At 29.3% G+C, this 24,429-nt stretch overlaps 3 protein-coding genes across 3 annotated transcripts in view; 1 reads left to right on the forward strand and 2 right to left on the reverse strand.

The window, feature by feature from the left end:
* Positions 1 to 1,734: 1,734 nt before the first annotated feature.
* Positions 1,735 to 3,750, reverse strand: Polr3C (RNA polymerase III subunit C). The gene is made up of 8 exons (XM_011501070.1): positions 3,604 to 3,750; positions 3,412 to 3,530; positions 3,210 to 3,340; positions 2,884 to 3,127; positions 2,599 to 2,804; positions 2,360 to 2,513; positions 1,932 to 2,292; positions 1,735 to 1,872 (listed from the first exon to the last, which is right to left on the reverse strand). Exons 1-8 carry the CDS (start codon positions 3,748 to 3,750, stop codon positions 1,735 to 1,737), a joined length of 1,500 nt encoding a protein of 499 aa, XP_011499372.1.
* Positions 3,751 to 5,154: 1,404 nt separating this feature from the next.
* Naa15-16 (N-alpha-acetyltransferase 15/16) overlaps positions 5,155 to 24,429 on the forward strand; it is a 58,975-nt gene continuing 39,700 nt past the window's right edge. The window contains exons 1-8 of the mRNA XM_011501072.1: positions 5,155 to 5,337; positions 5,639 to 5,986; positions 7,594 to 7,728; positions 7,890 to 8,034; positions 8,540 to 8,797; positions 8,993 to 9,303; positions 9,580 to 9,861; positions 10,692 to 10,905. Of these exons, the coding sequence (XP_011499374.1) occupies positions 5,281 to 5,337; positions 5,639 to 5,986; positions 7,594 to 7,728; positions 7,890 to 8,034; positions 8,540 to 8,797; positions 8,993 to 9,303; positions 9,580 to 9,861; positions 10,692 to 10,905 (1,750 nt within the window). The 5' untranslated portion in view covers positions 5,155 to 5,280. The remainder of the gene's footprint in view (positions 5,338 to 5,638; positions 5,987 to 7,593; positions 7,729 to 7,889; positions 8,035 to 8,539; positions 8,798 to 8,992; positions 9,304 to 9,579; positions 9,862 to 10,691; positions 10,906 to 24,429) is intronic.
* The window catches only part of LOC105363396 (uncharacterized), a 22,677-nt gene continuing 10,138 nt past the window's right edge, over positions 11,891 to 24,429 (reverse strand). The window contains exon 2 of the mRNA XM_011501071.1: positions 11,891 to 15,369. Coding sequence (XP_011499373.1) covers positions 11,935 to 15,369 — 3,435 coding nt within the window. The 3' untranslated portion in view covers positions 11,891 to 11,934. The remainder of the gene's footprint in view (positions 15,370 to 24,429) is intronic.

A 24,429-nucleotide genomic window follows, 5' to 3' on the forward strand; every position in this document is an offset into this window, starting at 1 on the left:
TCTATCGTTTTTTATAATGTTGTCCCTTGATGTGCCATATAATTCATCCTCCTTTTATTTTATTACTATTGATCACATGTCAAAGTTCAAAAATACAAATGAAATCAATGAAGACATGAAAGCATTTTTTATGCTGATGATATAATGACATTCACGTTAATCATCTTATATCAAGTAAAAAGCTTGTTTTTCACATTTCATGGCACGTTCATTTTTTTTATTTTCTTTATTTTGGCTCTCTTAGAATGAATAAAAAATATTTGTAATTATTCAGTAGTCAGTGAACATTCAATAGTTATAATATTGACTATACATCTGCTATCTCTGAACTCAAAGTTGTATAAAAAGTGAATTATAGTAAAGAAAGAAATATTTACAATTGTAAATCAAGTTTACGCATTAATATTTCTGCAATGATACATCCAATACATTATTAAACGAATAAAGAAAAAAAGAGAAAAAGAAATGATAATACATACAAATACGAACTAATAAGCAGTTCTTTCAATATTCCACGCATTTCGCTACTTCATTTACATGTACGTTGTTGTTAATAAATATAAAAAACTACGAAAAAGTATAATAAAGTATGCTGCTTTACCGAAAATTTTCATAGTTTTTAAGTAATACATACGATGTTACTTCTAGGGACATGTACGGTATGATAAAAAATAAAAAATGTGTATATATTTGTCCAGAATGATGAATGTGAGCAAATGTATGAATGGTATCATTTTTAAAGCGGCCAAACCATGGATATTCTCATGGGCACCTTAACATTTATTTCACATTTCATATTTTTATGTTTTAGTAATTTAAGATAGTCTTGGGTTTTATATCGAATACTCGAATGCAATCAAAAATATAATCAAAAGAAACTAAGGAAAGCAAATGTTTTCTTATTGCGATGGTGCTTCACTCATGACTATAAAGCTCAACACGAGTGTGAGATTATATTTAGTTTATTAAAGGTGAGATATCAAAGGTATTAAGGGTCTTTATTTTTTTAACGTGTGAATAAGAAGTGTTAAGGTGAACCGCAAAAAATAAAACAAACTGACATATATTATGTACTGGAAAAGCCACGACTAGGAATCGTTCATTCATTTCCATTTTCTCGTGTTCAAGTATATTATGACATCTTTAACTCAGTGCCACATATGTATATTCGTACACAAACACTGATCCCAAAAATATTTGTACTGATTACATAGTCGCAATCAACATGTGCATATCAAATTCCGACAGTACACACGCGCAAGTTGGCTGTGAATAAATTTTTTTTATTAATTTCATACTTATAATTTCTAATATCTGAAATATTAAATGAAGATACGAAAAATAATAAATAGATAACCGCCATCGTTAAGAAATCACGCCGAACGAATAAATCGCAACTCTAAACGTTGCTTAGTATAACTTTTCTGTGAATTTCTGTACTAAAATATAAAAGAGAAAAAAGATTATGATCCTGGATGTGACTTTTCCTCGAGAATAGTGACATCAACAAAACGTACTGTATCACTAGAGAACAGCACTATTATAAACATAGATATATCATTATATTTATTATAATAATTTAAAAGTTAGGTACTCTTTGTTGTTTGTATTTTACAAGCATATTCATTATTATATATAAATAAATATCTATATAAATATTTTGTGTTTTCTTCTTTTTATAAATACTATGTTAATACCTACGAGAAACAATATATAAAAAAGTATAAATTCAAATCATCTATGATAACGTATATACATTTGTAATATGAATAAGGTTTCATCTATAGAAAATTCATTAGCCCCTAATTTTTTAATTCTTTCTTGTACTTTCTCCAATTGAAGCTTTTCCGATGGAGTCATCATTTCTGCAATCTGTGAAATATAAAAATTTAATAAAAATCCATGTTGTAATAAATGAAATTTAAACATACTTCTGCTAATTGTTCTTCAGTCGCCCCGTGTTCCTTCATATTGCTAGTCAATGTTTGCATTCGTAACTGTTTATCAATCATTCGTTTATTACTATTTATTTCATAGTCTCTTCTTTGAATAATATTGTAAAGTGCATGATAACAATGTTCAATTGTCATTCTTGCTACTTGATTAAGATCAATATGAAATAGAAAAAATATTTTTGTTGGTGCAGTAGATAATCCTGGTTTTTTTAATTCTTGAATTTGCAAATAATTTTCTTCTAAAAGAGTATATGTTAAATGTTTTGCTTCCTTTGCTGGAATCATTGCTATTTGTTGAATTTTCTCTTGTTCAATGTACTTGTGTCGATGCACCAATCTAATAAATTAAAATATTTTTATATATATTTATATATATACTTTCAAATTTAATTAATTTAAATTACCTGAAAATTCTTGCTGCTTTTAAACCAAATCTTTCCATTACTATATTTTCTAATACTACCCAAGTTAATTGATGAAATGCTTCTTTCATATTAACACTATACTGTCCCCCACCAGAATCACCAACTCGCTCTATAAATTTACTTGAATCTTCTTCTAAAATTCATTGAATATACAACAAATAAATAGAAAATATATAAATTGTAAATCATAATTATAAACAAAAAAAATTAGGATTTGCCTATAATTCGTAGATATTGGTCAAGATATGGTAAAATTGATGGAAAGTTCTTCTTCATAGCTTCTTTTATTTCAGTTACTGGTATGGGAATTGAAGTATCAGCCCAGGATGCAGTCCGTAAATACATAAGATACAAAAGTTGTCTCATCAATTCCCCAGCATTATCATCTATTCTTTTAGCTATTGACTTTACAAGAATTTGATCTCTATAATCAAAAAACCATCGATTAATAATTAATTTGTGCTAATAAATTTTTATTTAATGAATATGTTACGTTAAATTACCTTAGATCTTGTGTAAATCTATCATTATTTATTTTCCAATATATATTATTATCTCCTGCATCTACTTCATTACCTTGAATTAGTCTTGTAAGAGCTTTAACGTTAAGTGATGGCATATTGAAATCTGGTTTATCAGTTGGAACATCGCTTAAAGTATTAGAACAAAGACTGCGCATTAAAAATTGATTTTTAACTAATAAATCAAATTTCTCTTTTAAAACTGGTACAGTTGATCTTCTTTCGGCTGAAATTATTATAAATTAATTTTACTAAATTAAAAATTGATTGTGAAATTATCTATAATCTAAAAGATGTGTATGGTATACGTGGAAATTGTTCGAGTCTTTGATAAGTTTTAACTATTATTTGTGAAGCTCTTTCATAACCATTTTTCAGGACATCTTCCAACATCATTTCTGCTTCGTCTCCACAAAATGTTTTTACAAAATACATGTATCTAATAAATAAAATAATATTTTGTTACTATTATTTGATAAATTTATTATTAAAATATCAATAACATCATACCTTGGATATCTCAAAATTGTTATAACTTTCTCAACATCCAATGTATAAACTATACCACGATCAGTTTGTTCATATACAACATAACCAAATTTTATAAGTACACATAATGATTCTTTAATCTGAAATAGTATAATTAATAAAAGTATAAAATTAAGCATCTATTTTATTATATATAAATTTTTAAGATCATACTTTTGATATAGGATGTTTTGTTGTCACTTTCATTTGATTTAATGTTCTTGGTCCATGTTGAAACATATCACTAGCAACAGTTTGAATAATTAATCCAAAATGTTCAAGCAATAAATTTTTACATAGCTTTTCAAAAATTAACGACATAGTAAAAAATATTTTTAAATATTTCTGGCTACATCTATGGTTAAATGATTAAAAAAGCAATATTTCTTATTTCAACAATATTAAACGAATTGATATAAAAAGTCAAATTCCAAAAAAGATTATTTAAATTCCCATAAATCGCACTCATTTTTTTACAACACTTTTTAAAAATATTTTAACAATAATATAACATAAAATATTGTTTATCTCTTTTTTCATATACTAATTGTTACACAGTAATTTTGCCGGTTTTCACCATATAATTACAATTTATTTGGCGTATTAGCAGTTTATTAACAGTATCCAAGTTTCATTGCTCCAACAAGTATATCGTGTGACCGATAGATTACGCTATAATACCACCGCCAAAGTTCATGTTGGAATAAGTTAACGTTCTAACTGGTTGCATAAATGAGTTTCTAATTTCTAGGCTTATACGAAATAATTCTGTTCTGATCGATTAATTGGTTATGTGGCCCAGAACTCGTATCTTGCCATTGCGGTTTATGATAGATTATAAACAGCTGTCGTATGTACACAAATAATTAAACAATCTAATTCGTTGGAAAAATAAAGATTTGTTTCATACGATCTCTAATGATTATAATTGTTGAATAATAACAAACAAGTAAACAGGTTGTAATAGATTTTATCACTGATAACTGATCATAGGAACGCTTAATACAGTGTGGTTAGTCTATAGTTTTGTCTATACAATCAGATATTAATCTTATCTTCATTTACAACAATTTACATCAATCTGTTAAAAATAGGAGCTACCAAATAAAGATTATTTTTTTAATGCTATTAAAATATATTAATTCAACTATTTACTTGAAATAAATAAGATTTGTAATATATTTCAATATATGCTCTTTTAGTTCAGATCACATAAACAAACATCACATACATATAACCTGAAAATTCTCATTTCCTTTTCTGATTTAAAAAATATATTGTAAAAATAAAATTACGATAAAAAATCACCGAATAATTTTATAATAAAAATATGAAGTTGCTGAATTAATCTGTTATAATTACATTACATCAAATTATATGTGTACGTAAAGTGTATTTGTAAATAATATTGCCCAATAATATTTATTTATACAATTTCGTAATAAACTTATACTTTAATAAATTAAATTACATAATTTATTTACAATCAAAAATATTAAAAATAACTTTAATTTTATTCTTATCTTTTTGAACAATAATTTTATTAAATACTAAAAATGTTTACAGGAATTTGCAGTTTTATAATAAAATGTAAAATTTTTGAGTTTGAAAATGTTGAACGAAAGTTGTTAATAAAAAAGAAAGGTAGATATATTTATTACCCAAAAGAACTATAGCGCTTTTTAAGTATACGCGGCGCTAGCCATTTCCGGCGGAACAGTATTATAATTATTTGCGAGAGCGATCACGTGATCTAAAATCGAGTTCTTCGTTTGCGGCCACGAGGTTTTGTGTGGTGAAAATTGAGTTTACCGGGTGGAAAAGCACCTCGATTTTTGTATTTATACAAAAATGCCCTCCAGCAATCCTCTTCCGCCCAAAGAAAATGCATTGTTTAAGAGAATTTTGGTGAGTACGTATTTAGTGAATTTTTTATTTTGGAGTCCCACTCTCGGTCCCCCGGCTTAGAGTTGTAAAGAGTGATTCTGATGAAACATTCCCCATACAAAAATCGAAAAACCTCAATGGCAATCATCTTCGATATCGGTTAACCTCAATTTTTTCTATTGTTATCATCATTAAAGTTTTGAAAAATAGAATATTACTTCTCATTTAATTTTAAAATGTAATTATTATTTGATATTGGCGAAGAAGCATAATATTTTGTATTTTGCGTGATATGTCTTTCAATTACTTTGAATTTTTCTAGAGGTGTTATGAGCACAAACAGTATAAAAATGGCTTGAAATTTGCCAAGCAAATCTTGTCAAACACCAAGTTCAGTGAACATGGAGAGACTTTGGCGATGAAAGGTCTCACACTAAACTGCTTAGGTCGCAAGGAAGAAGCCTATGATCATGTACGTCGTGGCCTTAGAAATGACTTACAATCTCATGTTTGTTGGCATGTTTATGGGCTGCTGCAAAGATCTGACAAAAAATATGATGAAGCAATCAAATGTTATCGAAATGCTCTCAAGTGGGATAAAGACAACATTCAAATTCTTAGAGATTTATCCTTATTACAAATTCAAATGCGTGATCTAGAAGGTTATAAAGTAAGTGGCATCATTTTTTAAAAGTTATATCATATTTCATATATGTTAAAAAATCTTCAACTAAAATGTATGCATGCATTTAAATGTATTTAACGTATATGATTTATACAAATAGAAAAAATGAAATATTGCATATGCAAAAGATAATTTTTATTTATAGGTTATATTATATTATTCTCAACTATTTGTTAAAAAATACTTAGAATTGTTTAATTTATATTTATATTTATAATTTTTTATGTAAATGATATATTTTTTAATATTTTAAGTGTTTAGGTTATTTTATTTTTATAAAACTGATAATTTTCTATTAGTGGTTAATAAAATTAAATAATAAAATTTACATACAAAATTGACTTAAAGGTAACAAAGAGGAATATATACAGTTTTTTAAATCATTAAATTTTAAATATAATAAATGGAAGGATGCATGAAATATAAATCAATTCTTGTCTAATATATATATGAATTATTAATTTTTGATTATAAAAAATAAATTTACCATTAGTTTGTTATGTAATACAAAATTGATGATTAAAATGTTTTTTTATTAATAGTTTAAATATTATAAATTGTAATATTTATCCTTTTTACATAAAATTGTTAATTTAATTCAATTATAAAAATGATTAGTTTTTAAAATTTGTATTAAATACTGATTTCCTTTTTAATTATTATTTCAAATTTATATAAATTATTTTCATTGAATAAATAATTTATATAAGTATAGTTTATATAAATATAAAAAATAGTTTCATAAAAGAGACCACATCCTTGATAGAACAGATATTTGTAAAAGAAAATTAATAAGAATGAAGCTACTTTTATTATGTGAATATTAGTACAATAAAGGAATATAAAATATTTTAAATCCATTAATAATAATTCAATCAAGAAAAAATTGATTTACGTATAATTCATATTCATATAAGAAATAATTTGATTTGATTAAGATAAACAGTTTTTAAATATCAATTTTTAAATTTAGTTGAATTAGAAGTTGTTACTATATTTAAAATCTTATTTATCAGTGGATAACTATTTATTTAATAAATAATTTATTTTATAAATAATTTACATTTTAGTTTATCCATATTTATCTAAATATATAATACATAAAATTTGATGTTTAATAATAATAGTTAAGGATATATTAATTTATATTAAATATTATGATCTTTAATATGTGTATAATATTATTAATATATTATGTATAATATATATATATATATATATAATATATAATATATAAGTAGAACATAATTTATGAAATATTATATAAAATTCTAAATACAAAGTTATCACAATAAAAAATTCAAAATTTATAAGTACAGTTTTCATAATTAGAAAGTATGGTTATGTTTAGAACTTTGCCTTATATAAATATTATAAAGTACAAGGCTTTAATTGATCTTCTATTTTATAATTTTTATTATAATGATTACATTGAAGAAAAAACTTTAATTTTTTTAAAGTTATATAGTTACAACCTATATAATAAAATATGTTCATCAGGAAAGTATCTACACATGCACTCACACTCACTCACAGACACTCCACAAAAACTAAGTACATAAATACTTTAAATATTAATACTTATATTACAGGATACAAGGTATCAGTTATTTATGTTAAGACCAACACAAAGAGCATCTTGGATTGGATTTGCTATATCATATCATCTTTTAAAAGATTATGAAATGGCCCTTAAAATTTTAGACACATTTAGAAATTCTCCAATGGTAAATAATATAATTATATTATATATGTATTTGATGAAATATTTACAGTAAATATATTTGTATTGATTATTAGTTAAAAGTCTTATTGTTAATGCAGCTTTTTACTGCAAAATAGTTTTGTAAAGTATGAAGTTCTTAGAATAAATATTAAATATGCCTAGATATGCTACGATTATGAACACAGTGAATTGCTACTTTATCAAAATCTGGTTATTCAAGAATCAGGGGACAGTGAACAAGCATTAAAACACCTTGACAAACACTGCGAGCAAATATGTGACAAGATTACAGTAAAAGAAACTTATGGTATTTATTGTTATGGTTTATATTTTATTAATACATAGTACTCAAATATTAATCAATTATTTTTAATCTAAAGAATTATTTATAATAATTTAAAAAATATACTCTATTATTTTTGGTTTTATTATTTAATTATATTGTTAAATTTATGTATTTGCATTACTAAATTAATATAAATTATTTTTTTAACAACAATAAAGTATTACTATATCTTAATAAGTTTCTTTTTATACATGTGCAGTGATATACAATATCAATATGATTAAAAATATTATTATAACATTTAAACGTGCTATTACAAATGTTGAAAATTAATTTAGAAATATATATTTATATAGTCAACCAAAATGTAGTACACGTGAAGTTTTTCATAAATATGTAATAATTGTACATTATAATTGTACATATGTCACAATAAATTAAATAGTTTAATATGAATTAGCATTGTAATACCCTTAATAATAGCATTAAGTACTATGAAATAATGTTTAAATGCTTGTTTCTTCAGGTAAATTAAGACTTGAATTAGGACAATATGCTGAAGCAGCACAAGTATACCAAGATCTTTTACATATCAATCCTGAAAATACATTATATTACATGAAGTTATCAGAAGCTCAGAGACATACTAATGCTGAAGAAACATTAAAAATGCTTGAATATTGTGAAACTATCTTTCCTAGAGCATTAGCTCCTCGACGCTTACAACTTAATTATGCCTCTGGAGAAAAATTCAAAGAGTTGGTTGACCGTTATTTACGAAAAGGTAATTAATAAGGATATAACTTTAAACAAATACTGATCATCCATATAGAAGAGAATAATTGTTATTTAGTTAAATTTAAAATGAGGTTTTTATTTAATTTAATTTATTAGGAATTAAATATGAAATGAACGTTATAAAATTGTTTACATTTAAAATTTATTTACGATTGCTAAAATGCGATAATATTTGTTACAGGTCTTCATAAAGGTGTGCCACCTTTGTTTGTTGATTTACGTTCTTTATATACAGATCAAAATAAGGTTGATACTATACAGTCCTTAGTCTTACAATATAAAGATGCATTAAAGGCACATGGGCATTTTAGTGATGAAGACAAAGATAAACCACAAGAGCCTGCTTCAGCACTTTTATGGAATTATTATTATATTTCTCAACACTACGATTTCTTAGGTTGTACACAAAAAGCACTTGACGAAATTGATGCTGCTATATATCATACTCCTACACTTATTGAACTTTTTGTTACCAAAGGACGAATTTACAAGGTAAGGATCGAAAATTTCATATATTTGTTTTTACTAATAAAATAGACACTAGTCATTAGGTTGTCAAAAAATTAAAAATTTAATGTATTAAACTTAAAAAAGTTTGTTAAAAAATTTTAGTATTAATAGAATATTTTTACAAGATTTAGAATTCATGGATTTTCAATTTATTAACATTAGGAGTAAATAATCAAATTTTTGCTCATTAATTTTTCTGTATAAATTATAATTTTATACGAGAATTTTTGTAATTAATTAATTAATTAACTATTGTAGCATGCTGGAGATGTTCAAGAAGCTTATAAATGGCTTGATGAAGCACAAGGCTTAGACACTGCTGATCGTTACATTAATTCAAAATGTGCTAAGTATATGTTACGTGCAAACTTAGTAAAAGAAGCAGAAGAAACTTGTGGCAAGTTTACAAGAGAGGGTGTTTTGGCAATGGAAAATCTTAATGAAATGCAGTGTATGTGGATTCAAACAGAAGCAGCAAATGCGTATAAACGTTTGGGAAAATATGGTGAATCATTAAAAAAATGTCACGAAGTCGATAGGGTAAGTTAAATGAAACAATAAATTTTCATTTGATAATGATAAATATTACGATTTTGAAGTGTTATATATATTGAGTTTTCTTATCTATTTTATCACTTAAGACAATATATTTAAAGACAATAAAATAATGAAATATTATATTTTGTAAACTTTCGATTATAATAACGTAGAAATAAATATTTTAATATTTATAAAACCAATTAAATACAAATTTATATTTACAATTATAATTTTTCGTAAAAGCCATGTAACTAATCCATAAATGTATTTTATTTGTTCTAATATTTACATATTCTTATTTTATTTACTATTCATTTAAAATTTTTAATTAAGTAATAAATAAATGATCATTGTGTAACCCTTTTTAATTTAGAATTTAAAAGGAATTACAATTATAATAAGGCAATGATAAAAACAATAATTTATAATAATATAATTTATAATAATAATAGAATCCTTTAGATTGTCTTTATTGAATTGTTTGTTTTAACAAATTATAACAATTGTACATTACTATTATATTTTTATTTTCAATCATATTTATTCAGTGCCAATTATCAAATTTAAAAAATTTTATATTTTAAATTTTCAAAAATAAAGAATTATATTTATCATATTATAGCATAGAAAATATTTATATAACTTTCGAAATAATTCCTTTTTATACATTTTATCAAATTATCCAAACAATGAATAAAAGACAAAAACAGAGAGAGAGAGAGAGAGAGATAGAAGTATATAGTATACATAAACACAAAGAAGACACTTACATAAAATGCACTTATGATATGCATGTTAAATATTGATTTACAAATATTAAAATTTTTTAGCACTTTTCGGAAATAATTGAGGATCAATTCGATTTTCATACCTACTGTATGCGCAAAATGACTTTACGTTCCTACGTGGGCCTCCTGAGGTTAGAAGATGTGTTGCGTTCGCATCCATTTTACTTCAAAGCAGCAAAATGTGCAATAGAAGTTTATCTTCGGTTACACGATTATCCATTACCAGATCCCACGAAAACACAAGAAATCGACACTGGTAAGTTTAAAAATATTTTTTTATTTATAGATATTAATCTACTAAATTTCATTAAAATTGAGCTACGAAGGTGATAATTTATTACAATACTTTCCATATAGTTACATTTAGAATAGGAATACAAATAATAGGATACTTTATTTTCAATTTATTATATTAATTAATAATTATGTATTTTGCATATTTTAATTTCTTGGATCTATATTTTCCTATAATAATAAGATTGATTTAATCAATCAGTCATTCATACTTTTATTTAAAAATTATTCTTTATCATTCATCTATGCCATACATAATGCGATTACAGTATGCAATATTTATTTCAAACTTTAGTCAGAGTGTGAAGTAGGACACCACGAGGTACATGTACATGGTCTTTTTCTAAATCTTCAAATGTGATTCTACATTGATATTTATATACACTTCAATCATTAATCACAGACAAAGGCGTAAATAAACGAGTCAGTTTCTAGCTTATGAATCGTTAAATTGCAGTTAAATTGCAAATGCATACATACATACATTAATAGTATTTAATTTAATACACTGTATATACAAGTAATAAATATGCTCTATTGGCATGCTCTCTTTGGGCATGGCGAGATATTTTAAGCGTCCATTTCATCTGAACTTCAAAAATATTCTACATGGCATCTTTGCCTTGTTATAGACATAATTTACAATACTTTTTTTCAATTTATTTGATTTACGTATGCAGCAAACAAGGATTTTTTAAGAATTTTTTAAGAAATTAAATGTAAATTGCAGTATAGTTATACAAATCTTTACATCTCTTAGTTTTACATGTTTTATATTCTAATAATTGTTACTCTAAGAGTTTAAGATTTATATTTTCGATTCAATTTATGGAAGCTTTTGTATCACTTATTTGAGTATTATTATAGTTTAAAGCCTCAAAAACGTAGATATTGCAGATTTGAAAACTTCAAAAATCTCAACATTTTATAAATCCTAGTTAGTTGCATTAGCGTTTGAAAATAAAAATTATTTCAGAATAAATTATTTAGCTCAACGGCGCCTTTTTTCGAGTAATCTAGATCTTGGCTTTGAATACAGGTATCCTCCAGTAGAATCTTCTCGTCTAATAGCTTGAGGCGTTAGAAAATAAAAATGCCCTCCATCTCCAGGTAATCTATATGCAAAGTATGAATTAGCTTTATTAGTATTACTGTTTACGTGACCCTGTATTTTTCTGTCAATAAATTCAGAATCCAGATTAATTGGTGGCCGAGAATTTTTATAATTGACTAAGATGTCGCTTTCCAGTGAAAGAGGTCGTGATGAATATTCGGTTTCCTTTATTTCTTCCTGTTGTTCATCGTTAGGTGTGAACGAATTCGCTGTATCTTCTTGTGGAGTTTGTAGTTGCTGCTCTAATCTATCACTTCCGTAATTTTTAGTTTGATCAAAGCGTTGTGGGACATTCTGCGCAGGCGATAATACATACTCTCGAACTTGATTTCTCAATTTTAGTACGGACTGAGGCCTAAATTTCGGAGTAACTGTATTAGACTGCTGATTAATATTTACCAACGAAATAAAATTACTGTTAGGATTAAAAGTCGGTAATTGTGGTGAATGTTTAAAGTTTACAAGAATATCATCTTTGCCAACAAATGGACCAGGCGTTTGATCGCCATATCGTACCTTGATATTAGAAGCCTTAAATGGCTTAGTTTCTCTTCCATTGTATTGTCTCGACTCGTAGTCGTTAACATTACTAAATATTGGTTTGTCTGTTACGCTTGATTTACCATAAATAGGTGTGGTTGATAGCTTATTATTAGATAATTTTTTACCAAATACGGTAAAGTATTCTTTTGTTACATCATCAAGTAACTGCTCATCTTGTTTAGTGAAATACTGCTGATGTGATGCAAGCGTAGTGATTTGCAATGGTGTGGCTGTCGTCGGTCGATGATAATGGGATTGCTGTTTATTTTTTTTACCTCTTACGTATGAACTTTTCTGAATTTGTACTGGCTGTTCAACCATCACTTCACTGTTTTCATAATCATATTGATCGTTTATAGTTTGAATATATGGATAATCATTATACAAAGGTACTTCTTTTTGACGACGATATTCATGAATTTTCTCCTGATGAATATGGGAGTTTTGCTGTTGTTTAGGAATTGACGATTTTTGAGTCCAAGTTCCTGCTCTTGATTTTTCATAATTAGTAGCTTCAAAACTATATTGATAAATCGGCTTAGACTTACTTGAACTTGGTTTATGCTCAATGATTTGCGGCTTTCGATAGTATGTTTTAGGCTTTTGAGTAGTAAAATAACTCAGTTTGGGTGCTGATCGTGTAGAAAGAGGTTGATAGTATATTGGTATCGAATGTAACGTCCGAAGACTCTGCTGTTTAATAGATGGAACTTCGAATTTTTCTTGACTGCTTGTTATATCAGAATCTACATATCGGTACACATGTGGATCTTTTCTGATTGAATCTATTAGTTTCACATTATAATCTTTGGTTATTTCTTGTGATGGAATCATTTGGACATCATAATATTCATTTTTACTCTTTTGTTGCTGTTGCGGTTGTTGTTGTTCATGTTGCTGCAGTTGCTGCTGTTGTTGTTCCTGCTGTTCTTTTGATTGCTCGAGCTTGTAATATGGAGGTGTCTCAGATGTAGTGCTGAAAAATACAAGTGGGCCAGAAGTAGGAGTATGTGTTTCTTTGCTATTACTTTCATCATAAAAATAATAAGATGCTTGGCTAGGAATGCGTGTTGGATTCTCAGTTGTCAATGTAGTATTGATAGCTGTGGGCGTTGTCTCAATGGTTTGTTCAACTGAGATATCTGTCGTCGTAGCAAAAAATGTTATAAGTGGAACTGCTTTATTGTTAATTATAGTTTTCCACGGCGTTTTTTCCGTGCTGCTTTCTACAACCTGGTTTCCAAGTATTTGTTGCATATTATACTTTTCTAAGCTCGATATTGTTGTAGAATTGATTGATATGGGTGTTGTAAATTCAATGAGTGGCATTGTTCGATAATTTCGAGTTGCAGTTTTTTCTGATTGATAATTGTGAAACGTTGAGTTCTTCAACGTTGTTCTAATAAAGGATTTTGAATTATGTGACATAGTTTTATCTCTATTACTAGTGAGTGTAGCTAGTGGTGTCTTGTAGAGCTTGGTATTAGATTTTCGAGGTGATAAATAAGAGACTCTAAGAGTTGGCATTAGGGTAGTATTCAGATTTTTTACATATTTTTCTTTGGTTGTTGACTTTATTTCATTTAAAGGTGAAAAAAAATCAGGCGGTGGAGGTAAAATAATTCCTGGTACTAATGGTCCAGGTGGAATATTGGTAGAATTATCTTGTGAATAAAGAAAACTATAAGGCGGAGGATAGTAGATGGATTGATCCTCATCATCGTAATCGGTTTGATTGCTCGGTGGTGAGACAATTACTGCACCAGGTGGTAAAGCTGGATAGAATGAAATTGATACATTTTCAGCTTTAGTCTTCTTTTTAGGTAATCCCAACAAACTTGATGTTATCTCATTGCTATTATTTCTCGTACTGGCTATTGGAAAATAAGGTCCTTCGCCAGGTAAAAACCCTGTATAATTACCCGAATGAGCATTAAAGTAGGCTGTTTCATTATCGAATAAATTGGTATCATTAGAACCGATGAGTTCGACAGGTCCATCGTCAATAAGTTGAACAGGGAAAGGAGGTGGCACCCTTGGTTTTGCTGGAATTTTAACTTGTCGTCGTGGTGCTATATAATTATCAATTGGTAGCCATCCACCGGCAGGTTGTTCTACTGCTGTACTTAATTCAGGAAAATTTCCACCCTTCAGTACCAATACGTGATTCTCAGCGAGCCAAATTTCTTCCTCATCTAGACCGCCAAGATTTTTAATGGTATCTTGTGGGACCTCGGAATTGGACAAATAGCTGATAATACCTGGTCGTTTGGGTTTTACTGAATAAATCTCATTCTGAATGAGACCGTACTTACCCTCCTTAACTTGTTGTGAAAGTGTCTTCTTGTCGTCATCTTCGCTATTTGTACCATCAGACAATCGCGACGAAGTTTTCCTTTCTTTCCCGTTTGTAGCTGATGATAAAAGTAAGCCATCTTCGAAACTAGGATCTTCAACGTTCTGAATATTTTGATTTGCTAGTGTACTTGTTATATTTAAAATGTTCTTTATTAGGAAGGGATTACCAAGCAGGACTTCCAACGTCTTTGTAGAAGACTCTGTTGAAGCAAGTTCATTATGTCGGTTTGACAATGGACGAGAAAAGCAAAGTCCTTCATGCTTTTGAATTTGCTGACTAGATGACTGCCTTTTCTGATCAGTACTACTGCAAATTGTTCGCTTTTTACTTAAATCATGCGCCAAAATTGACGAACAAATCATGGCCAATATTAATATGTAAACCCACTTTTTTTGTATATGTTGGTCCATCTGTAATCAAAAGAAACATTCATAGTCAAAAATTTTTTCAATATGTATATTTATATTACTATTATATAATTATGTATAAAATATTTAATTTGCTTAACTTACTTTTTAGCTTAATAATTTATATTATAATTAATTAAATTAAGTTATAATAAAATTTTAAAATGATTCGACTAGTTTGCAATACATGATTTTATTATTTTTTTAAGTTCGTAAATCAACAAAAATCGTAAATCAATATTATGTTTATCAGTCAGAGTATAATATATATAATACATAGGAAAGATATTTTCTCAATAAATAAATTAAATTTTTTATAAGCTTTTTTATATAGAAATACGTCATTATTGAATTTTTTCGAACAAATATACATTTTAATACATTTATGAAAATATATTTTTAATATCAATATAAGCTTAATAAATAAAGCCATTGATTGTAGGGATACATAAAACAAGTACTTAAAAAGAAAATAGTGAAAAAAATTAGATTTATAAATTTTTCTTAATTTTAATCTATAAGCATATAGTCAATTAAATTTTCAATCAAATTTCATTATTATTACTGATAAATTAACTGATAATAAACTGAAAATTGAAAATGAACGTTTAAATATCCTTAAGATAAATGGAATATTTAACATAAATTGTATAATAAATTCTACATATCTTATTAAAAAAATTTGTTATTGTATCAATTATTTATTTAAACGGAAATTTGTTATCTTTTAATTTACATGTACTTGTATATTGTATGTGAGTTCATATAATTAAATACAAATTTTCTTGTAAATATATTTTTAATTTTTAATCGAAGCTAATGAAGTGAAAAATTATATTTATATTTTTTTTATATCTTACTTTATACTTAATATATTTAATTAATGTATTGATTAAGTTAGTGATTACTGATTATTAAACCCGAATTGTACTTATTAAGCTAATGAATATTGTTGCTAAGATGTTTACAATACTTAGAAATCGATTTTTTAGATGATGAAATATGTAAAAAATATAGTAATTATATTACCATTTATAATATATTTATTAAATTTACTGATTATGCACATATAATTTTTGTTACATTTTTTCAGATTATTATAAAACTTGAATATGTAACTATAATTGTAAATTTCTTCCTGCTTGTTCATAAATACTAATAACTACATGACTATATATTTAGTTAACAGTGCTAAAATAGTTTTATTTTGTTTTCAAACTGTTTAAATAACTAAAAATTAATCTGTAATATTTACTAACTATATACAAAACAACTATTTACAAAGTTTTATCATCTCTGAGCTTTTGCAGGCTTCTATTCTTCCTGTTTTTCATCAGTGATAATATGGTGCGTATATCGCGAAATTTTTTGTAATAATAAAACGTAAACATATTTACGTTTATAAATGATTTTTCAATTCATAACCAGATTTTTAGATTTTGTTTTAGTTAAATTGAATAACAATGTTAAAAAATAATTTTTTTAGTTATATTTGAATCTTACGAAATATTAAAAAACGACGAATTCTCTAGATATAATGACTGTTTACTTACGTAATATCTATTGCATTGTAAATATATAATTATTTTGAACAAAATAATTACTAATAAGTAAGATTAAAGAAACATATTTTCAAATGCTTCAAAATACATAAAGATTTTAACAAATATAAAGAAAATATAAAAATATTATCTAATTTTCAATGGTTATATTTTGGAGCGTTGAAATTTTTGATATTTTTAGTATATTAATTGGATTATGATAAATATAAAATATCGATTTTTTCATGAAAATATTAAAAACTTATATTTTGCAAAACGATTCATAAATCATATTTTATAAACTATAAGTTATCAATCAAAAACTTAGTGTGTATGACTGGGATCAGACTAAAAGCCCCCCTGAGATGGTGGGTGGAGGCTTGCTGGCAAGTGGAAGGGGCAATGCAATAATTCAATACTACCTTTAAAGAGTAGAGTCTTTCCGTTTATTGAATATAATAAATATGACAATAGTCAATGATCTATGGATGTCGAAATGAATGTATGATACAATGAATGGATGAGAGTTTCTTCAATTAATATTAGTGACGATAATTCTGTAAGTGTATTCGTGATAGCTTGGAGCTTGATTCTCCTTCTCCTTATGAGTTTTGTAGTAGTAGTGGGAGACTCGTGCTGGTAGGGGCAACGAGTTGGGGCCGCCTTAGCCGCTGGCGTAGGGTAAGCGCTGTCGTGGTCGGGTGGTGGGAGGATGTCCGTGTAACGTCACTGCTTGACGGAGTGGGAGATTCACTCGTATCGTATCGGTGTAACGTGATATAGATAGTGTGCGGTATTAATGTGTGTTCGTAGTGTGTTGCTGCTTACGTAGTTGAAGGAGCCGTGTATTAGCCGATCTCTGTAGTATTAGTAAGACGTAAGAGCATAGCTTACGTACGGGCTGGAGCCGATCTCTGTCGTGTTAGTAAGACGTAAGAACGAGCTTGATGGCGTAACTTATGTGCGGGCTGAAGCCGATCTCTAGAATGATGATCCTGTCGTGATGAATGCTTGATTAAACTAGTAAGAGCAGTAGTAAGGAACGAGCGTGGTACATTGCTTACGGAGGCGTGGGTGCCGGTATAGTTGTGGCATCGCTATTAGTTTTTTCGGTTGCTTGATGCTTGCTATGGCTTCATGATGGCGATTAAAGGTTGGATAGCGAGCCCGATGTGGAGAGCCCGTGATTGGTACTAGCAAGAGCCCCCCTAGAGCGTCAAGCGCAGTTCCTTAAATATCTTAGTATAAGCTTGCGGATCCGGTGACTACCGGTTCACTCTAGCCATGCCGATTGTTAGAGTAGCGTCACTAAAGTCTAGCCTTGGGGAGTTCGTCGGCCTTGTTAGTCGGAATTGTAATGTAATATTCGAATATTTTGCGTAGTGAAACTTTCCGATTTCACAGAATTTTGTTTATGACTCGGCGCGCAAATGTTTCTAAGCACAAGTGTCTTTACCTCTCCCACTTTGTATACCGCTTAAAACTGCTGTAATCCGTAACATTCCGCCTGCCATCATCAATTCATTAATGAGTAGAATTCGTGTCTTCGGTGGGAGCTGGCAGTACTGGTAGAATATGGATTGGTCTAGTGATTGTGGTTGAGTCAACTTGGGCAAGAAATGTGAAGATTTCCTTAAATGTCAATTATCCATTGGTATTCCTTATGTAACTTGGCGAAGCATACCCATTTTTTATGTGATGCGAAATGAATTCCTATTCTTCTTATGCGTGGATAATTCCTTGAGGGAAGGTTCTCGGGTGATTGCGACAAATATCATGCTATCCTTGCCTGGTATGTTTTGTTTCTGTCCCATGTAGCCCTGAGTTATTCTTTCAGTGCCCTTATTGCTGTGCTCTTGTTGAATACTTCCACGGGGGTTGACTTGTGTGTGTTTTTTTTTTTTTTTTAGAATTGCTTAGACGGGCTGAATCTCAGTTATTGGTAATGTGGTGAGAATTCATTCAAGATGTGGTTGCAAATGGTGGGCGTGTCTTCTTGTGGACTTCATCCTAATCAATTTTATATTGTACAGTTGGCAATGCAATTTACTTATGGTTGTCTAACGGTTTGATGGCGATGAGGACAGTGCGATGAATTAATTGCCGTTTTTTTCTCACTGAGAATCACCCGCCATGCCGCGATTCTGCAGTTGAATCGGGTTCCATTTGTAGTGCAGAGTGTTTTCATCTCCAAGATTCATGGCATGTCTGCCATGCGTGATGAGTGGCACGACCAGTGTGGGCTTTCTTCTTCTTCACAAGTTGCTTTAGTGTCCTGATTGCAGTTAATGGAGCAGATATTATGCCTTGGCTATAGTAATCAAATGATTGACGCTCTTTCGTGGTTGTCGATCCGGTTGATTCCTTGTAGGTCCTAGTTGTTCTCATGAGCTTGTATCTGCTCAGGGCGGTGTCAGTGGATTCCGATTACCTCGTCTGACATTTCTTTCTTTCCTCTGAGATTGGCACCAGCGTTCTTCCTGTCTTTGGACGATTGATTGTATTATCTCTTCAATTGAGGTTAGTGATGACCTACAGTTGCTTGGGTTGGACTCGAGTACAGTTTGTTATGTAGTGGTGAATGATGCCACTCAGAGCATCTGTTGCAGTTTTTGGGGGTGGTGTGCCTGAATAAATTGGGGAAGTTTCTTCAATTGTGTTATGTGCTGAGAGAGTGTGTATCCGTGATGTGAGGAGTCAATGCAGTCGTAGTATGCGTGGGAGCCGCTGCTGTGGTACCGAAGTCATCTAAGGGAGGCCGGGTCGTTGCTTCCTTAGTGTCGGTGTGATCCGTTAATGTGTGTAATATGATTTCGATCATTTCACTTTCAATTATGTTAGTACTAGCGCTTTATTAGTTTAAGTTTGATTAACGGATTCTGATAATGTGGCGTCAATATGAGACTGTTAGATTGCTTATTGTTTGAGTATTACATACGTGTATCGCTACAGTGAGTGATGACTGCAGAGAGAAGATTGAAGATTGAATAATGAGCCCGATTGCATAGATGGTTTCTGTATTCAATATTTCCCTTAGATCATGAGTCTCGATTGTCAGTTTTCTGAATCTATGTTAAGTATCCTCAACACTTTATGAAGTTTTTTAATGAATGAACTTAAGTTGCCCTTAAATTTATGCACCCTTGTTTTGTTTGTAGTTGTAATTGCAGTTAAAGAAGTTAATGAAGTATTTATAAGACTGTTAATTTTGTTCTTACTTCATTTAAGATATCGTCCTGTGGAATACCTGTATTACTGATTTTTTCGGTCTAGTATAGTCCATACGTCTGATGATATTGCACTGGAGTTATAGCTTTATTTAGTGTATCAATTTAGATTTATCCCTTATTGAAATGATATATGAATGTTTATCCGATAATCTTCATTCTGAAGATGATGTGATCCGTCTATTATATTCATCCCTTGCAACTAGCTTAAATGTTATTTATGATTTCAGATTCTTCGGAAGGTATTGTAATTAGATATTCAGTAAGTTCATCATTTCTATTATTAATATTTCAGGATATACTTTTGTTTTAACATCGACTATTAATCTGCTCGGTGAACTTGTATAGTATGTGCATTACCCTTGCACTTGTGGCTGGTATCTTATGTAATTTTTTACTAGTTGTTTGTATTGGTGATATCCTCCCCATTCCATCGATTATGACAGTGGCTTTCTGTGGGCTTGCTTGAGTTTCCTTGTCAAGTCGTCAGTGATGAGTGTGGTTTCAGAGCTGGTGTCAATAGGAAGACGAGCTTATTACATGGTTGATTGTGATTTTACTATACTCATTACGGTGGTTTAGCCTCATCCTTTACTCATGGTGTATTGGTACAGCGTTGGTCTAAGTAGGGTTGTTCGGGCAATCGCGTTTTTTTATACCTCTTAGCTCTCAGCTCTTGCCCTTGACCGAAGCGTAACAGTAGCTGTTGGCTAGATTTTAAATTAATAAATGGATGGAAAGTGAATCGTTTGAATCCTTATGTAGATATAATGAGCGATATGTATGACGTTGCGATCTTATTGGCTTAAGCGATTTGATTTACTATTAGAACTCCTTGTACTTGTATTTACGTTTACTACTTACTTTAATTAGTATTTGCTTGCGAGGAGAAAAGGTTTATATGTATTAGTGTTGATTGATCTTGCTCCTCAGTGGGCCTCATCATCTGAATTACTTTCAACAATGTGTTTGTTGTCCGAACCTTTGAGTATCTCAATTCGATGTTTGTTTTGCGGGATTCATATTTATTTAGTTGTTCAATATATCCTTAGACATATTGTGTTTTGGGCCGGAGATAATTGCTCTTGGGCTTAGGTTTGTGGTTTCCGATCTAGTTATCTGGTGTGTGATGATGAGACTGGCGTTTTCGAATATATGGCTCCCTATATCGTGTAATAAATTATGTTGTGCCTTGTTGCTGTCCATGCAGCCTTCCAGTTTGTGTATGGCTGTAGTTTTCCGCAATAGCTTTCGTTCATTAATGGTGAGTTTCTTGAATTGGTCGCACATCCATAACTTGTGATTCTTGTTGCAGTAGACACGTAGGAAGTGAAATTGATTGTGATTACGGGCTGGAGCCGATCTCTGTAGTATTAGTAAGACGTAAGAACGAGCTTGATGGCGTAACTTATGTGCGGGCTGAAGCCGATCTCTAGAATGATGATCCTGTCGTGATGAATGCTTGATTAAACTAGTAAGAGCAGTAGTAAGGAACGAGCGTGGTACATTGCTTACGGAGGCGTGGGTGCCGGTATAGTTGTGGCATCGCTATTAGTTTTTTCGGTTGCTTGATGCTTGCTATGGCTTCATGATGGCGATTAAAGGTTGGATAGCGAGCCCGATGTGGAGAGCCCGTGATTGGTACTAGCAAGAGCCCCCCTAGAGCGTCAAGCGCAGTTCCTTAAATATCTTAGTATAAGCTTGCGGATCCGGTGACTACCGGTTCACTCTAGCCATGCCGATTGTTAGAGTGACGTCACTAGAGTCTAGCCTTGGGGAGTTCGTCGGCCTTGTTAGTCGGAATTGTAATGTAATATTCGAATATTTTGCGTAGTGAACCTTCCCGATTTTACAGAATTGTGTTTATGACTCGGCGCGCAAATGTTTCTAAGTAAGCACAGGTGTCTTCACCTCTCTCGCTTTGTATACCGCTTAAAACTGCTATAATCCGTAACAATTAAATATAAAAATATAAAAAAAAGAAAAAATTAAATTATACTAGTAAAGCAATATATACTAGAAAAATTCATTACTATATGGTGCATAAATATCAAGTAAATAATATAAAGTACAATTTATTTATTCTTATATAAACTGACGATAAAGATATTTATTTGATCATACATATGCATTTATCCATATATACTAAAAAAATTAAAAAAATAGACTTGTATAATCTTTATCAATCTTCTTTATAAATTTTATGAAATTTAATATTATCTATATATTTCTTTTAAAGTTCAATTGAAATTTTTAAATTAAAGATTTTTTTTCGTATTGATTGAAACAGTTATAAAATTAATTTTATAGTGGACACTATGTAAATATAGTTTGAAATTTCTAGAAGGTATTAGATCCACGGATGGTTAATTAATCGGTCCAGGAACTGAGCTGGCCTTGGTTCGCCTTTCTGTACTTACTTACTGCACTTTGCGTTATGTTAATTGTATCTCACGCTCAACCGCGATACAAACCCCACGAGGGTATGCACGAGAGTGCGCACAAGTACAGACATATTCGCATATACGTGCTCGAGTTTTATGAAAGAGGTGAAAGGCACGCCCAGAGATCGAGAGTAGAGGCCTCGGGAAGGTAGCCGTAATAGCGGCTCCCGCACGAAAGAGAACATTTTCACCGACCGCTATATATTGTGCAAAAATTTTATGCCCCGTACATAGGACCTCATGTTGCCATGTATTAAAATATTATTGTTATGCAATGGTCATGTACTATGATTTATTAGAGCACAATCTTTTTGGTCAATCGCGTCTGTTTTTTTACATTTACCTATGAACGTAATAGCAAATCAACTATTAGATGATTTTACAAGAGTTTAAAAGTAATCAAAATAATTAAATGTTGGTTGATAAAATTATAAATAGTTAGACTTGGTTGATATTCTTTCATTTACATACTACAAATAAGTCATTATATACAAATATAATATTAAATAATAAGAAATAAATTTAATTTTCTTATATACGAGCAAATAATTTAATTGAGTGTATAACGTATCGTTCCCTCGGTCTTGACTTTCAAATTCATAAAGTATTTTCGTATATGAGAATATAAGTCATTACATTTATATTATTTAATAATAATATAAACTTTATATTTATATTTATATTATTTAATTAAAATATAAATGAATTGTATTGATTACTTATATAAAATTCATGCATTTTATATCATAATAAAATTGTGCTGTTGAATTTAATTACAAGCAATCAATTAGAAATTTAACTCCTATCTTCGAAATGTTTTAACTTTCAATATTATTGAAATATTATTGAATATTATTGAAATATTATTCAAGTAATATTTATTATCAATTTTTATTTTATCGAAAAAAAATTCTATTATTTTTTATATTAATAGAAACAATAATTTGATATTAAAAGTTTAGTTTATTCGATATTAATTATATTTTATATAAAACTTGAGTTCAACAGAATATTTAGTTGTTTAATACATAAGTATTTTTTATAAGGAGCGTTATCACGATTAACCAACATATTTAGTTATTTCTTATTCACTTTTAAACATTATATATTATTGTTTATATTATTCAGCAACATATTTCATAATTATGCATTAATTAGCATAATTTAGTAAAATTGTATTGAAAATGATTTCGGTGACACAATTTTATCACCTATGTTACTTAATACTCTATAATATAGATAAATCTTATAATAGATCCTTTAATTCTTTTAATACTTTAAAATTGATAAAAGCAGCGTATTGGCACAGTAATCTAGAATCATTGACTGGGTGTGTAGATAACATTAATGGTGGTATTTAATTATTATGTTTTAAGCTTATTAAAACTATATTTCAGAACAAATACTACAAATACGAAAATTAAACGGACAGCCGAGAAACCCTCATGTTTTGCTCACCCTGCAATATCCGTTTATACGTGTTCGCTATCAAAAGAGATTATCCTCTTTACTATGCGAGTCATGGTATTATACCGTTGTTATCCAATTTGACTTTACGCTTTCAGTTACTTTCATTCTTGCTTCACGCTGCGCTTGCTGAGTAGGATTAATTTCTGGGCCGCGAGGGTTAACCACTACGTCACATCAAGAAACCGCTTCATAAGCACGTAAAGGTATGCACACCTACGTACGTACATACTGTATGTAAAAGTTACTCGTGGCTTTTCTCTCGCCACGATTCAGAAATTCCTTCGTTAACATGTTATATAGAAATTACTGAGTATGACCGTATTTGTACACTCGTGTGCATGTACCCCCCCCCCCCCCCACCCGCACCGCACATCTTCATCT

The sequence above is a fragment of the Ceratosolen solmsi genome, unplaced genomic scaffold (assembly GCF_000503995.2).
Source record: "Ceratosolen solmsi marchali unplaced genomic scaffold, CerSol_1.0 scaffold57, whole genome shotgun sequence".
Taxonomy (NCBI): domain Eukaryota; kingdom Metazoa; phylum Arthropoda; class Insecta; order Hymenoptera; family Agaonidae; genus Ceratosolen; species Ceratosolen solmsi.

Excerpts from the sequence above, each read along its gene's own strand:
- Polr3C (XM_011501070.1), bottom strand. The coding sequence starts at position 3,750 with ATGTCGTTAATTTTTGAAAAGCTATGTAAAAATTTATTGCTTGAACAT. Across the intron at positions 2,805-2,883 it reads AGATTTACACAAGATCTAAG|AGATCAAATTCTTGTAAAGT; the intron begins GTAATTTAACGT and ends TTTTGATTATAG. Across the intron at positions 1,873-1,931 it reads CTGAAGAACAATTAGCAGAA|ATTGCAGAAATGATGACTCC; the intron begins GTATGTTTAAAT and ends TATATTTCACAG.